Source organism: Stylophora pistillata, chromosome 4 (genome assembly GCF_964205215.1).
Source record: "Stylophora pistillata chromosome 4, jaStyPist1.2, whole genome shotgun sequence".
Lineage (NCBI taxonomy): Eukaryota > Metazoa > Cnidaria > Anthozoa > Scleractinia > Pocilloporidae > Stylophora > Stylophora pistillata.
In genome coordinates this window covers 32057546-32072084 of record NC_142522.1, presented here as the reverse complement: position 1 = coordinate 32072084, position 14539 = coordinate 32057546, and the positions used below count along the sequence as shown (strand labels likewise).

General features: G+C 36.7%; 3 protein-coding genes across 3 annotated transcripts; 2 read left to right on the top strand and 1 right to left on the bottom strand.

Annotated features, from left to right (window-relative positions):
• Positions 1–552: 552 nt before the first annotated feature.
• Positions 553–6453, bottom strand: LOC111345215 (cryptochrome-1). Its single transcript, XM_022952492.2, has 9 exons — positions 6185–6453; positions 5412–5606; positions 4649–4919; positions 4098–4238; positions 3608–3778; positions 2619–2759; positions 2152–2303; positions 1084–1292; positions 553–978 (listed from the first exon to the last, which is right to left on the bottom strand). The coding sequence occupies exons 1-9, from the start codon at positions 6415–6417 to the stop codon at positions 872–874; spliced, it is 1620 nt and encodes a 539-aa protein (XP_022808227.2). The 5' UTR covers positions 6418–6453; the 3' UTR covers positions 553–871.
• A 47-nt stretch (positions 6454–6500) lies between these two features.
• Positions 6501–10634, top strand: LOC111345216 (dynactin subunit 3). The gene is made up of 7 exons (XM_022952493.2): positions 6501–6660; positions 6746–6830; positions 7768–7854; positions 8268–8351; positions 9407–9465; positions 9813–9872; positions 10402–10634. Exons 1-7 carry the CDS (start codon positions 6547–6549, stop codon positions 10486–10488), a joined length of 576 nt encoding a protein of 191 aa, XP_022808228.1. The 5' UTR covers positions 6501–6546; the 3' UTR covers positions 10489–10634.
• Positions 10635–11605: 971 nt separating this feature from the next.
• Positions 11606–13676, top strand: LOC148733365 (uncharacterized). Its single transcript, XM_088756434.1, has 3 exons — positions 11606–12016; positions 12728–12967; positions 13465–13676. Exons 1-3 carry the CDS (start codon positions 11749–11751, stop codon positions 13539–13541), a joined length of 585 nt encoding a protein of 194 aa, XP_088612560.1. The 5' UTR covers positions 11606–11748; the 3' UTR covers positions 13542–13676.
• Positions 13677–14539: the final 863 nt, after the last annotated feature.

The following is a 14539-nucleotide window of genomic DNA, read 5'->3' as shown; positions in this document are numbered from 1 at the left end:
TTACAAGTACATACAAATCAGGAAAAGTGCTTTATTTAGTATGCATGGTAGACTGGAAGTTAATTTCTTTGCTGATGGATATGAAATGTGTACACAGCTCTTTTGGATACAGGGAGCACTATAATTTCAAAAAATTCCTGTAACTTCCCCAAGTGATAGGGACTGGTTCTTAAATTTCTGTTCAACCTTGTATAGAATTCACTCGGGCGACTACCCTAAATTAAAAGTTTGTTTTCAACAGTTGCATCTGACTTGTTTTCAGTTGACTTGGGGGAGGAGTGGATGAGTGGTATGGAAAGCAAGATAAAAAAGAGAAAACTTCAAAAGTGACCTTGAGAAATTCAGCATTGCTGTTCTTAGCTCCATTAGAATGTTCTCAACAGAAATAACCTTTTAACTGTTAATATATTTGAAGGTTTCTGAACAAAGTATGGATGACTATTTTCATACTTTGGAATACATAATTTTTGTTGAAAATTCTTTTATTTTCAACAGCAAACGAGTTTATGTATGGTCCATGAGATTATTTCAAAGACAAAGAGGAGACATTACTGGCTAAGTAAAACTTTATTCTACTCTCAATTTTGCAGAACAGAACACAATACAAAAGTAAATGTACAATTTTGAACAGTATGAAGGGTAGTTCTAAAGCTGCCATTAACATTCTAAAGATGCTTCACGTAACACATTTAGTCTAACAGCTGGAAACATCTGTTAGCTAGACCTAGCTGGATTATGAGCTTACAGGAGTTGGTAGCACAATTTTGAACACAAGAAAGATTGCACTACCCAAAAGAGTAAATGGAGAGAAAAGCAGCTCTTATGCTAAAATGTCAAGTACTGACTTGTACCTTGAAGTGACACAAAAGCTTCATAAGGTTTTAAAAAATTCTGTTATTTTTCTTGGCTTCTTGCTTGATTGGGCTTCTTTGCTATTCTTCCTTTTTGCAGGGGAACTTTTCTTTTTCTCCAAGGAGTCTATAATGTTACCACAAAAAGATATTAACAGTACTAAAATTATGATTATCTGACCAACAACAATTATCATTACATAGCCATGAACTCTGATCAGACCATTTTTACCTTCCTCCATACCAGTGTTACTGTCACCCTCTGTTCTGGCTTTTTTCATCTGTGCAAGATTAATTTTCACAGCTTCTTTGTGATCCACAATTGGACGAGGATAATCTTTCCCGATCACACATCCTGCTGTTTTCTGTACACTTAATGGGGCAGTCCAGGGCTCATAGATGTATTTGGGTGGATACTTCTTTAATATTGGAAGATATTTCCTTTAACAAACAATAAGAGGAATCCACATGAAAGACTGAATGTCTAAGTGTCTGTAGCTTATCCTGGTTTCTGTCCCAGATGAAGCAACATCATGTAGGGGCATTGCTATTTCCCCTAAATGAGATATTAGTCCATTGCTAGTAATCCCCTAAATTCTCCCATGTTTTGCTACAGTTTTTGCTGCGTATTCCAGAGTACAAAACAAGTAACATCTACTAATTGTGAACATGATGTGTTCTGCAAAAGACGTACCAAAACGGCTTTCCAGGGCTCAAACTCAGACCTTTTAATTCTGGGTGCAAAGCAAAATGAGGTTTTGTTTTCAATATGATAAAGCCCTGACCACTTTTCTGAAATAACCCTTGTTGCAGTTTGTCATGTTCTAGTCTAATAATCAATGTTCAGTTGGTCTGTTAGCCAGTTGAATTCAATTTGGTTTCCATTCACCTGTTCCACATTAATCAGAGAGCAGCCTTTATCAAGATTGACTTCAAGGCAAAGCAGTTCCATGTGCTCTGATTATTACTGAATAGATGTATAAAGCACTATGCCTTTAGGTGAAGGCGGAAAAAAAATTAAATTCTGCTAACTATCTCCCTCTAGGCATTTTCAGAATTAATGCTCTAAAGTCAATTTGAGTATGTTCATTCGTCTTTAGTTGACAGGAGGAAAAACTCATAAGAAGGAAAAATTTGAAGAAATAATTATTTTTCTTGTTGCCCTGAATGTCAAGTTTAAACTACTTCTTGTGAATAATCTATATAAGTTCTAGTATATGTTTTTATGAATACACTCTATTATCTGAGGTATGTCTTCATCTAAGTATGAAAAAAAAAAAAGTGTAGAGAAGACACTCACTTGATATAATCTCCACTGGGGTCTGTTTTCTTACCAAATGCAATTGGGCTGTAAACCCTGTAGTAAGCATGAAAAAATGCACTTGCTGACAACCACATCCAGTTCCCAGCATTTAAACTCCAATCATGATCAAGAAGCAACTTTTCAAACACCTGCCACAGTAAAACAAAGCAACTGAAAAGTTATAACAACTTGTATAGTACATAGAACCCATGAACATTATCAACCATAGCTTGCATTGGTTCAAACTATGGCTAACTTTCAGGAAAACCACAAAGCAGCTGTCGTATGAAGTTCAATGGTCTGAATTAACTAATTACAATGCAACTACCTCAACTAGAGCTATCCCAGGATTTCATTTCAGGGCGCAGTCTTATGTCTACAAAATGTGTGCAGTAATAAGAATGGCAAACCAAGTGAATGTTCATGGATTTGACGATTTTAGTGAAATTAGTTGAATTCGTCACCTTCAGTCCTTCTTCCCAACTAATCCACAAGTCTCCTCTGGTTAAGAAACATGCCACAGCATGACGTGCCAAGTGATGAATCCACCCCTCTCTCCTTAGTTGAGTCATAATGGCATCAATAAAAGGATATCCAGTATGTGCCTATAATGAAAAGTGTTACAAAGGACTTGCTGATAGTAATTGTTAAAAATTTTCACCATGAAATAGTCTGCCATACTGTAGGTTTCAATTGCCAATTCCCAAAGGGTCTAAGGACTACAGAGTGGAAGACACGCTTGGTCAGAGCTAGAATGGGTCAGCATACTAGACAGACTCCCATTTCCTTTTCTGTTCATATCCCTATTGAAGAGCCTGCAGTTTGCAATGGTTTGAAAGTTTTACTTAAATACATGACCAAGATTCTGAAGTGAAATTACAGATTTACGTAAAACTTGCACATATTGTTAATTTCAAATGATTTCACAAAAATTTGGGAGAATACAGTGAACTCATTACACCCTAACATAAGTATGCATATATTCTCCATACTGTTCTCTGTACATTTTCTAGGGGCTGACAAGGAGAATTTGTTTAACAATCAAAACCTTCGTCCTTTACACCCTAACATCAGTATGCATATATTCTCCATACTGTTCTCTATACATTTCCTTAGTTGCTGACAGGAAGAATTTGTCTAACTATCAAGAGCTTCTTTAGTTGGTGATCATTTCCTTAATTCTCGTGACCTTAATGAGTGATTTAAGGGTGATAATGTAGGGAGAAATTATATGCTAATCCCTCTTAAAGGTTAAAGGGTTAAAATGAACCCAATAAATAACACATTTCAGAAGAAAGTGTGGGACAAGCTTACTTGACATTTTTCTTCAGTATCAATAATTTTTATAGGTACATGTATGTACACTTTTCACAGCTTATGGGTAAACTATTCAGTGTCTTCTTCCCAAAGTCTAGAGGGTGTGAATTCTTCTGGCACAGTGAACTAGATTTACCTCACACCAAGCTTGGAGAAACTCTTGATTTTTCTCCCATGGAATTTGCAAACAGACTGGATTGCCCTCCATTTTGTTAAAGTTAGGAGTAGCATATGCTGCAGTAAAGAAGAATTCTCGCCACAATAGCTGTCCATGTAGGGAGACTGGTGGGTTAGAATGTTTCTTTGCCTGAAATAGAGACACTAAGTTAAGTCAATAACTCTCCCCTCTGGCAAAGGAAACCAATTTCAATTGGTTTGTTTCAGTGTCACTTTATTTATTTTTTTAAAATAGAATAGTTTTTCAAGATCTGAAAACACATTAGATTTTTAAACTTCACAGGAAAAAGGCCTTAACTTTGAGTCATTTTTTGACAAATCACCTTTGACGCCTTTCTCCCATTACCTCCTATGATCTTTCGTAATTTACCAGTAAATGATATTACCTCCAGACTGATCATTCCCATTTCAACTGAAGTCTAAATGATGCACCTGATATCATGACTTACTCTTGAATACACATCAGACAGTCTGTGATAAAACAGCCTTGCTGAGAGACAGCCAAACATCACATATGGACTGAGAACAGTGGTGCTGGGTTGAAGAGAGTTGGGTGATGTGTTAGGCTTCTCAAACTTGTTCACCCAGTCCTGCAAGAAAATGTGTTAAACTTTTATAAGAGCATAAATCAGTTATATCTGCAAGGAGATTGTCTTGGTTAACAAATTAAGACCTAAAGAAAATAAACTGTTACTTGTTGCTGTAACTGATGAGTTCCCAAAGTGCAGGTTTTATCTCAGAGGAATAATGTTGAGCAGAGCTGTTTTGTTTAAGGGAAGCAATTTACAATGTTGCTTGACTTAACACTCTATTTACATATTTCACCTCAGTTTTGTCCTAAAAGTCTAAGGTTCTTTAACCAACAGGTTGAAGGTACCAGTTGAAGTTTGATCCTCCACAAAAATTTTGATGTCACCAAATGTGAGATAAACATTAAACGAAGTATGAGGATTAAGTTTTTTTTCTGGATAATAATAATAATAATAAAAAAACTTCTGACCTCTTTCTGCATGTGTTCATCAAGTCGTCTAAGGGCTTCAGTTTCCCCACCAAGGAAAATGACTGTACTTGACTCTTCAGGTGTTTCAATTTCCAGTTCCTCAAGTGTCGGAAGCTGATACTTGTTTTCTTTACCCACCGGAGTAGAGCATCCATCAAAAGTTATCTTGTCTACAGTGGGAATGGGCTTCAAAGGTGGCCCTAGTGATGCCACCACAGAACAAAGCTTTTTATAGGTTAAAGGAGCTGTTCCTCCATTCTTGGAAATAATCCTGGAGGGAGATAAATTCAGCAATTGTTTACGACAAAAATGTAGGTTAAGATTGGCAAACAATCAAGCCAAAAACTTCAGACACTTGTCTCAAAGAGGTTTATTCAAAATTTTCATATTCTTGAGTCTTGAGTCTCAAATTCCAACATCTCGAGAGAGGGGAGAGTTTCTGTACTAAAACCAGTAAATTCCATCTGTCACCAGTGCTTAAACTGCACACAATACCATGAGTGTAATGCAATACAAGCTTCCCTGTACAGTCACTGTTGGAACTTACTTTTGGAAGACAGCTTTCTTTAGTCTGGGTGGTAACTGTTGTATCTAGTTTGTCTCTTGCTAGTGAGTTTACTTAGAGGTCTAATTTGAAGCATCTAATTGCCTTTGTGCAGGTTTCTTTTTTGTCGTTTTACAGGGTATTTTGAACAAGGTAAAGTGTTTATATTTGTGGTCAAACAAAATGTACCTTTCTGAAATTCTGTAGATTATCACTTACTTATCCAAGTCATAAAGTGAATGGCAGATTCTTGTTTCAACTTGGATCCCAGCTTTGGTGGCAAGTTCATGAATCTTTGCATCTCTTTGCCTTCCTTCAGGCTCGTGATCAAATTCAAATGTCAATTTTGTGATCTTCCATGCTTTGAAAAGTTTAGGTAATTCCAATTCAGGCTTCCCTTGAATAACAAATAGCCTTCGATATAAAAGAATCGCGGAAAAATTAAAAGTAGGAAACTGAGCTGGTTTCACAAATCAGTGAAAATCAATAAACAAAATACAGCCAGTAATCAATGATATCAGTCAATGATTCATTCTGTATCATCATTAAAGCTGAATTATACAAGTTTTAATTGTTTCTTTCTTGTGATGTACAGGAGGACAGTAACATAAATGATGTAAGCATTCACAAAAATTTGCTTCTTTACTATGTAGAACAAGTACAAAATTTATTCTATGTTGCTGTGCATCTGTTCTAAAATAAGTTGCAGAATTGAAGACATCAAAATGTGGTAATAACATCAGTGACACACTCGGCTGCATCTCGTGTGCCCCTTCTCTGTTCTTACTTCATTATTACGTCATTTGTGATCTATTGCAATACAAACGCACAGCAACATAGGATCTTTCTACCTGCAGCTCTGATACTAATTGCTTTAGCCAATTTTGTGGTTTTGGCGCAAAAAAAAAAATTCCTCCTACTTCTTTGTTCTTCCAGGGGAGGAGGTACTAATAAATAACTTGTTCTGCGAAAAATTTCTAAATTTGTCTTACCTCGACCCTATACTCTTCAAATTCTTGTCCAGTTCACTGAGAGACTGAATCAGAAACCTCCATCGGTTGAATCCCATGTTGCCATGTTTGACATAATCTGGATCAATAAAGTACACTGGTCTGAGCGTTAAACTTGTTTCACATGCTTCCTTAAGCGAAAGGTTGTCGTGCAGCCGTAGTCCTTTACGAAACCAGTGAATTGTGTGATGTACTCGTCGTTGTTTAGACGCCATTTGCGGCCTGGAGATTCTGATGATTATGTAACCTGTTACATGGCATATATATTTGATGCGTTTTGACATGACAATTAAAGCGGTTCGCTGTTACACTGCGGGCTCCAATTTTCTCTCTGATAAACAAAAATGGCTGCTAAAGATAGAAGAGCGGCAGTAGATTGCCTTGAAAAACGAATTTCTGAGTTGGAAAGACAAGTCCTTACCAGCGAAGAAGACCTCCAAAGTCTTAAGGGTTCATCGGTAACTACATTGATATTTATTGATGGCGTATTCACACAATTTGGCAACTGAAATTGATTGAAATGTTTGTGATTTTTTTTCCAAGTGTTTGGGAACTTTAAACAACGTTCAGAAAAATCTCGATAGAATTGGATCAAAGTATTCTAGAATAGCAGCAGTGTGGAAGAGAGGTATGATCATTTTTTCTTTTATTAGTGAAAATATGATTGTTACATACTGCAGTGACCGTTGTTCCTATGCAGTTGATGCCGATTAACAGCTGGGCTTGGGTACACCAAATAAAATCATGGAACCATAGTGTACTCCATAAAAGTATTAGAAAATGGAAATGCAAATTATCTGTTAAAAAAAATTTTCCAATATAGCTTGCTTGTTCGCTCGATCGGGTCAATAGAGTGCAGTGCTAACCAGTTCTAGAGCAGTCGCACTTATGGTATCCGGTCATGCTCGCCACCACAACAAACTCGCCACTTCTGAGAGTAAAATCGCCACCGGTGGTGAATTGAATTGTTGACGATCTTTGTTAAAAGGAAAACCAAAAAAACAAAATTAAGGTCTCCGCTTACATATGATATAAGTTTCGTTAGATTTGATTTAGAATTGTGTTTGTAGGATTGAAACTTGTGCTAAAGGTCATGTTGAAAATCTTTGTGCTTAGCACCAAGAATGGAACCCAAGTCTAGTACTGCTATATCTCAGCTTTCAATTGATGTTTTATACAATTTTATAAACATCAGTGAAACTCATGTCTCACTGTGCACAAACTGATCTTGAAAATCTTTGTGATATCATCTTGTGTAATTTCGTTTAACGGTAGACTTTCCACAATTGAGATGCCACACGTAATGTCTGAGTCCCGGAAATTAAATTTGTATGTACTTCTAATCTCACAATATACTGCTGCAATAAGCTTTTATTTGATGTAAGTTTTGAGAGGCTACACAGAACATCTGAGTCAAATTGCCTTTGGTGATGATTGACCTCTTAGTAGTGGCAAGATTTTTATGGTGGTGAGTTGATTGTATCAGAGGTGTTTCTCAATGCAATCTACAAATAATGTTGAGTAATTGAAGTTGAATTGTTGTTTCCAACTTTTCTTATCATCAGTTAAAGAGCTGGAGAAATTTCTCTCTCCTGAGTTTTTGGAAGAAGCAACACTAACAGATGATTCTAAGGCTGACATAATCATAGCAGGTTAATTTATTTTTTGTGGCAATAATTCCAGTTTTTGACCAACTGCGGGAAGGGAATTATAGGAAATTTGAGGGGGAGTATGCCAGGGGCTAAGTGTAAGATCAGACCTCAACCTCCTCTACATTTCAACATGGTTTGATACTTCTGTGATTTCCAATTGAGGGTATTGGTTATTCACTTATCTTAAAATTCTCCTACCCAAGAGAGGGATGTAGAGCTTGGGTGGATGATTTTCTTCATTTTAGCCTATTCCCTTAAGTCAGAATAAAGGCCCTGCAGTGATATAGGACCCAATTGACCTGGCTCTTTTGGTTTCTCAGTTTGAAATGATTAATATTTCTGTCTTCAAATACCAATATTTTACTTGTGAGATGTATCTGTGTTATTTGAAAATAAAATCCTGCCATCCATAGGTGAGGGCCAGTTAAAGGCATGTGCTGATCAGCTTCAGCAAGTTGAAGATTTGAAAAAGGTTGTGACCACAGAACCCATAAAAGGTTTGCAACAGTTTTACAATACAGCATGTTGATGTTATATCACATAACCCTTTAGTTAAGACTTCATTTCGTGCAGATTAAGCCCATCCTACTTTTTTTAAACTGAGGTATGACTATGAACAAATTTATCATTAGATATCAGTTTTATCTTTTTAAATACTATTCTTGCTTTTATTGATAAGTATTGTTCTTTTGGTTCCTGCAAAATGTCTGAATGCATCCTGAATATACTAACTTAAATCAGTCAATCAACCAACAACTCTATTTAAGTATCTAAGTCTTCTAGCTAGCCACAAGTAACTTACTAATCAGGGACACTATAATAAAGTGGTTAAAACAAACTAGAACTAAGGGTGTATCTAATGCAGTAAATGGCTTGAACCCGGGGGTAACATGTGAAAGTATAGTGTGATCGTCCGGGTGAGTGTAGTCCTGAGAAAGACTGTTGTCGGTTGTAGTGACTGACGTTTCGACAACCGGTGTGGAAGTCATCATAAGACTCCCCTAGACAGGTGTCAACTACTACTGGCTCCACATAAATGACTCATTCACGACATAAACATTACAAACAAACCAAACAGAATGACCTAACTTTACTGACGGATCGAAACAGACCAATCACAACTGAGTTACGCCACTTGAGTCTTACAGCCAATAACATCATGGCAAAACTGACCAATCATTTTACACAAACTGAAATGAGAACATTCTACTGACAACAACTATTCACTTGACTCTGATGATGACTTCCGCACAGGTTGTCGAAACGTCAGTCACTACAACCGACAACAGTCCTTCTCAGGACTACACTCACCCGGATGATCACACTACACTTTCAGGTGTATCTAATGATTGTAAAAATAATTATGAGAACTGTAAAAATACTGTGAATATTGTGTAATGATTCACGTACTATAAATGGAAATTCTATGGGTAGATAGTTGTCAGGAGTAATTAAAATCAGTGCTGTTTTGGTCTTCATATGAATGATTATATTTCAGAATATAGCATTACTCAGTCTTAGATTTCTTGTTCTAACTTGACCTAAAACACAGATTTGCCCACTTGGTCTGCCAAACTGCAACCACTGGTAGAACTTCATATTCAGCAAAAGGTATTTTGAATATCTCATAATTGCCCAATAATACAAATTAGTATTCAACTGAATTCTAGAAGCAACCTTTTGTTCTCTCCTGAAAGACTGCATTCCCTATTTAAACACAAGGATGAAATAACTTTCACTGATGTGGCTGGTGTGTTGTGGTTCAACATATTATTCATAGTTAGAACTTTTTGGATGTAGCTAAGTTTTCATTTTTCTTTGTCTTGTAATCATATTCATATCCACAACAAAGGAAAATAAATATAAGACTGATTTGAACAAAATCAAACCAAGTGAAAAATATCCACTTGATCGCACTAGATAATCAAGTTAAAAATGTTAACTTTTTTCTATTACAGGAAGAGTTTGATGCAGCGGACGATAGGTTACATAATCTTCTAGCTGCTTATAACAACATTGTATCCTTTTAAATTGTTCCTGTGATGAATTCCATGTCAAGGGGAAATGTTCTACTCAATATTCTGGGGAGCAGAGTGGGAAGTGTGTTGATCTCTGTGTTGGTGTGATTTAGTGGTTCTCGTAAACCCTCAGCCCATACTAGGCCCTATTAAGGTGTGTTGTCCCATCCTGTCGTAGACTTTTGCGAGATTTCTTTTGCCAAGGCCATAGTCAACAACATTTTTGTCTATAAATTGAAAAATTCTTCAGTACTCAAAGAGATTTGGACAAGATTAAGATATGGTGAAATGGGTGTTTCCCTTTAGACTATTAATTGTCCATTCATCAGTGTCATCAGAATTTGCCATGAATAAAAAGATGGCATTGAAGGTTAGTTTATCACTGAAGTTCTTACTACATTTTTATGTCATCTGTGATTTATCACTGATGACAAAAGAATGAGCTCCTCTTCCTTTCTGAGAACCAATCAAGTTTTATTACAAATTCACAGACAAAAATTCTGTATTTTCCTTAATTGTTGCATAACAGATAAATCTCCTCTCAAAACAGTTTGTGCAGTGGGACAGTTCACTGACTCAAATTGAACAAGCCATGGAAGTAAAACCAGCTGACTAGCCTTCACAACTCACATTCCAACAGAATAATGTGGAAAATATTTAAGGGATTTTGGAAGTTAGAATCTTAATTAAGTGTATTGAAAAACTGAGAAAGGTATTGACTGTTGATTTGAAAGTATAGAACAAATGCTGACATTTTGCCAAGATGTGTCCTTCTGAATTTGTGTTTGGTTTCTTAATTTGTAGTAATACGTTATAAGTAGATGTTGGTGCTGTCGATGTTTAAGGTCACTTTCTTTTTTTTTTTAATGGGAAATTGAACGGATAGTTGGGAAGCAAAATCTCCCAGGTTACAAGTTCCGCTGTAGTACTCCCCTTCTTTGAGAATTAAAACCTACCCCAGTTGATCATTTAAAAATGCAATTTGGTTTTATTAACTGAGTCGATAATGTAAACTGGCCACCGTAAAGAGTTTAAAAGCTGACGTTTCGAGCGTTAGCCATTCGTCAGAGCGAATGACAAAGGGCTAACGCTCGAAACGTTAGCTTTGAAACTCTTTACGGTGGCCAGCTTACATTATCGACTCAGTTAATAAAACCAAATTACCTTTACTCCCACCGACACAGCACCTCAGTTTCTATATAAATTATTCACTTTGATCGTCTAAAAAGGTTTGCAGTGTTAAGACAGGCTGATGTCAGAGGTCAGGACGCTAGAGGAAAACTGCAGTTGCCTTTAAAGGCCAAATTTCCCTATTATGATTATGGAACTGATTTACAGTGCGGTTCGTCTCATAAGGAAATAAACAATAAAAGAAAACGAAGAACATCGACTGGTTTGCTCAGCGACAAAATCCTTCAAGGAAATTTTCACGCACGCGATTGGTGGATACACGTGTCACTTATCTACTGATGCGTTTCAAGGGCTTGGCGCCATATGCTCACCTTATGGTGAACAAAAAGAGTGCTCAGACGGACAAGATACTTAAATAAAGGATTTGATCTCACTTATAATGAAGAGATCTTTTCTAGTTGTTTCAGTGTTTGAAGCGTTTGGCAAAGGGGTGTCAAATCGTCTGTTGTTTCTTAGTTGTTGTTAGTCGGCATTTGGCGGGAAAACTTTTTCGCGCCCTTTTAGACATTAGATCACCCAATTACCAAACTTGCAGCATTTGCCCCTGGCCTTTTGATGACCGATCGTAACAATTGTGACAGGCTATTAATATACCACAAAGGCGATGTTTTAATCCTTGAATAGAATCAGTCACTCAGTTCAGACACGATTTCAGACCAGATTCGTAAGGATTTTTCTTAAAATCATGTCCATGGAACAGGGATCAATGCTAATTTCGCCGAAAAAATCACCACTATGTGCGCGATGCAAGCACCATGGTGTTCGAACCACGCTGAAAGGGCATAAAAGATTTTGTAAGTGGAAGGACTGCGAGTGTCAAAACTGTATTTTGATAACGAAGAGAAGACAGATAATGGCTGCACAAGTAGCTATAAGACGCCAAACAGATGATCGGTTGCTTGTGGAGGATTCGCGACAGACAGGGTACAAACAAGACTTTCAGTCTTCATGTGGTGAGTTCTAATCAGACTATTGCCGATATCAAAATCGGCCCTTCTGATCTCATTTGTTTATCTCACGGAGAAATTTCGTAAATGCTTCTTTGGTTATAGAGACTTTCAGCCCATAATCTACAGAAATGACTGTTCTTGTCACAAAATTTACAAAATCATTTTTAACACTGACGTATGCTGTGTAACTTGCTTCGCCCTGAAGAAAATCGATGATGAAACACAATTCGCGTACGACACCACTTTTTCTGGAATGATGACCACTGTAAATCTATTTATCTAAGAATTTAAATGTGACGGTGGTTTTCTGAATTTTTTCAGAGACGGAAAATAGAGAAATCCTATTGTCGTTTAAAAAAAAAGAATTGCTGGCTCTAATATCCCGAGGAAACGCTTCCACAGTCACCACCGGGTCACTTAAAAGGAACCAAACACAGATCGACTAGATCTTTCTCATGAAACCAAAATCGTTGTTTATTTCCTGCGTCTCGATTCTCCCATTATTAAATTTTTGTAGCTTATAGAAGAAAACGATTCTCAGCAAAACTTCCAGTCGTTTCAGACATCCTTCTGAGACAAGCTCAGACAGGAATCGCGAACGTGTTTGAAGTTGATTTTAATAGTTCGGATTTTTTCCGCTAGTTTTTTAATCTAGAAAGTTTCCGAAATTGTACCATGATTGTGAAGTAACTGCTTTGAATAAAACTCTTCCAGTCCTACCCAGAAACTCTTCAGACCTCCCTGGACCATCAGGCGTTCAAACAGCTCCACGGGTTGCCGACTCCAACAGGGTAACGAGATGTTTGTGGATTCTGGGAAGTCTATTCCCAGATGTTTCTAAGATATTCCTAACATCACTCTTAGAAGCACGTGACTTTGATCTGTTGTCAACCCTCGAGGTATTGATTGGTATGGCCAGACAAGGAAACATTGTTCCCCTCTCGTTACATTCAGGTCAGTTTTATATTTAATATTTCTGTCCGTTCCATCGACTTTGACACACCGTGGAAAATAAATGTTCTCTATACCATACAAAAAACATGGATTTTCTACCCAACCACAAATTTGTTCTCGTTGAGGAATCTAGGCAGCCTTTGTGACAGACCGAATGAATCTGACACGTTACTCTTGTTTTTGTTTTTGTTTTTTTGTTTTTAATTTTTTTAATAAGCTGGTGAGTGGGGAGGGAAGGAGGTGGAGTGTTAAATCAGAGTTTACACAATGGGAGAAATTCTTCAGTGTGAAAATTCTTCACAATGTGAAGATCTGCAAATTAAAAGGTCTTTTTTTTTTTTTTTTTTCTAATACCCACCTTAAGTCTCCAAAAGTAAAGTGGGGTTGCTAGCCATAAATTTACAGTGCCATCTAGGAATGCATAAGTAGCTTACCATAATGGAAGACCTACACTAAACAACCTTCACATTGCTACTTTCTGGTTGTAATGTTAACAGTTATCACAGAAGCAGCTTACACACAACCATGGAACGATTATGCTGCTGCCCTGGCCTTGATGTCTCTTTCCAGTTAAGGGAGAAGTTTTCATGCAAATGGACACTAAAAAGAAGTTTTTATTACAAGCTGTAATGTCACTCTTCAGTATTGTTAGAGCTGTAACAGGTTTGGTTTTGTAAATTGTTGTGTTCAATAATCTTGAGGTGACAAACAGAACAAGTATTTTTGCAGAATACTCTCTATATTGTGTTGATGGCTGGCCATTTATAAAAAAATATTGCTTGTTTTCCATACATAATTGCATAGACCTGTTGCAGATTGCGCAACAGCAAAAAATTTTAAACATACCAGTCGATAGAAATAATTTAATTGCTTAAAGTCTTAACTTGCTGGCAAGTTTATACTATAGTTGAATGAATTAAAGCTTATTGAAATAGAGTGCAAATTACCCTTAAAACAATTTTGAATAAATTGGCTTTGAAGTGTTTTTGTCCAATTTTGTGTTGTTTTATCTTCGTAACAAAATCTGTTCTTTCTTTGCATTTACAACTTTCTGTACAGATAATGTATGAATCTAAGACAGTGAAATACTTTAATTACTTACACAAATCCATTCATTAAGGGAGATAGTCTTTAACATTAATAAATTGAAAAAAGAAAAACCATTTTTGACTCAATCCCCTAAAGAAAAATCTTCATTATTCACACAATTTTCATGTTTCTCCGGACAAAATTCTGAGACAAAACATAAACTAATTCATTCCCAGTGACCTACATGTAATTGAGTTGGGGATCAATTAATTCAGATATGTCTAAGAAATTTTCAGAGAATTTTGCTGCAAAATCTTATTGAAGATCATCACCACACATCGAAACAATCACATCTAGGGCAAATAAGGTCCAGGGACTTATCAAACGAAACCTGTGGAATTGTCCAAAGTCAGTGAAAGAAACCGTGTATATGACACTTGTGAGGCCAAAACTCCAGTATGCCTGTAGTGCATGGGACCCACATTACCAGAAAGATAGAGCTGCTCTAGAAAGGGTACAGCGGAAAGCAGCCCACTTTGTCAC

What these genes read in the sequence shown, in the direction of transcription:
- LOC111345216 (XM_022952493.2), top strand. Translation starts at nt 6,547, where the DNA reads ATGGCTGCTAAAGATAGAAGAGCGGCAGTAGATTGCCTTGAAAAACGA. An exon ending in AAAGTCTTAAGGGTTCATCG is followed by an intron (nt 6,661 to 6,745) that starts GTAACTACATTG and finishes TTTTTTTCCAAG; the next exon opens with TGTTTGGGAACTTTAAACAA. An exon ending in AACTTCATATTCAGCAAAAG is followed by an intron (nt 9,466 to 9,812) that starts GTATTTTGAATA and finishes TTTCTATTACAG; the next exon opens with GAAGAGTTTGATGCAGCGGA.
- LOC111345215 (XM_022952492.2), bottom strand. Translation starts at nt 6,417, where the DNA reads ATGGCGTCTAAACAACGACGAGTACATCACACAATTCACTGGTTTCGT. An exon ending in TGTCTGATGTGTATTCAAGA is followed by an intron (nt 3,779 to 4,097) that starts GTAAGTCATGAT and finishes TCTCTATTTCAG; the next exon opens with GCAAAGAAACATTCTAACCC. An exon ending in TTCTCCAAGCTTGGTGTGAG is followed by an intron (nt 2,760 to 3,607) that starts GTAAATCTAGTT and finishes TTTTCATTATAG; the next exon opens with GCACATACTGGATATCCTTT.
- LOC148733365 (XM_088756434.1), top strand. Translation starts at nt 11,749, where the DNA reads ATGTCCATGGAACAGGGATCAATGCTAATTTCGCCGAAAAAATCACCA. An exon ending in AGACTTTCAGTCTTCATGTG is followed by an intron (nt 12,017 to 12,727) that starts GTGAGTTCTAAT and finishes AAACTCTTCCAG; the next exon opens with TCCTACCCAGAAACTCTTCA. An exon ending in TCCCCTCTCGTTACATTCAG is followed by an intron (nt 12,968 to 13,464) that starts GTCAGTTTTATA and finishes TAATGTTAACAG; the next exon opens with TTATCACAGAAGCAGCTTAC.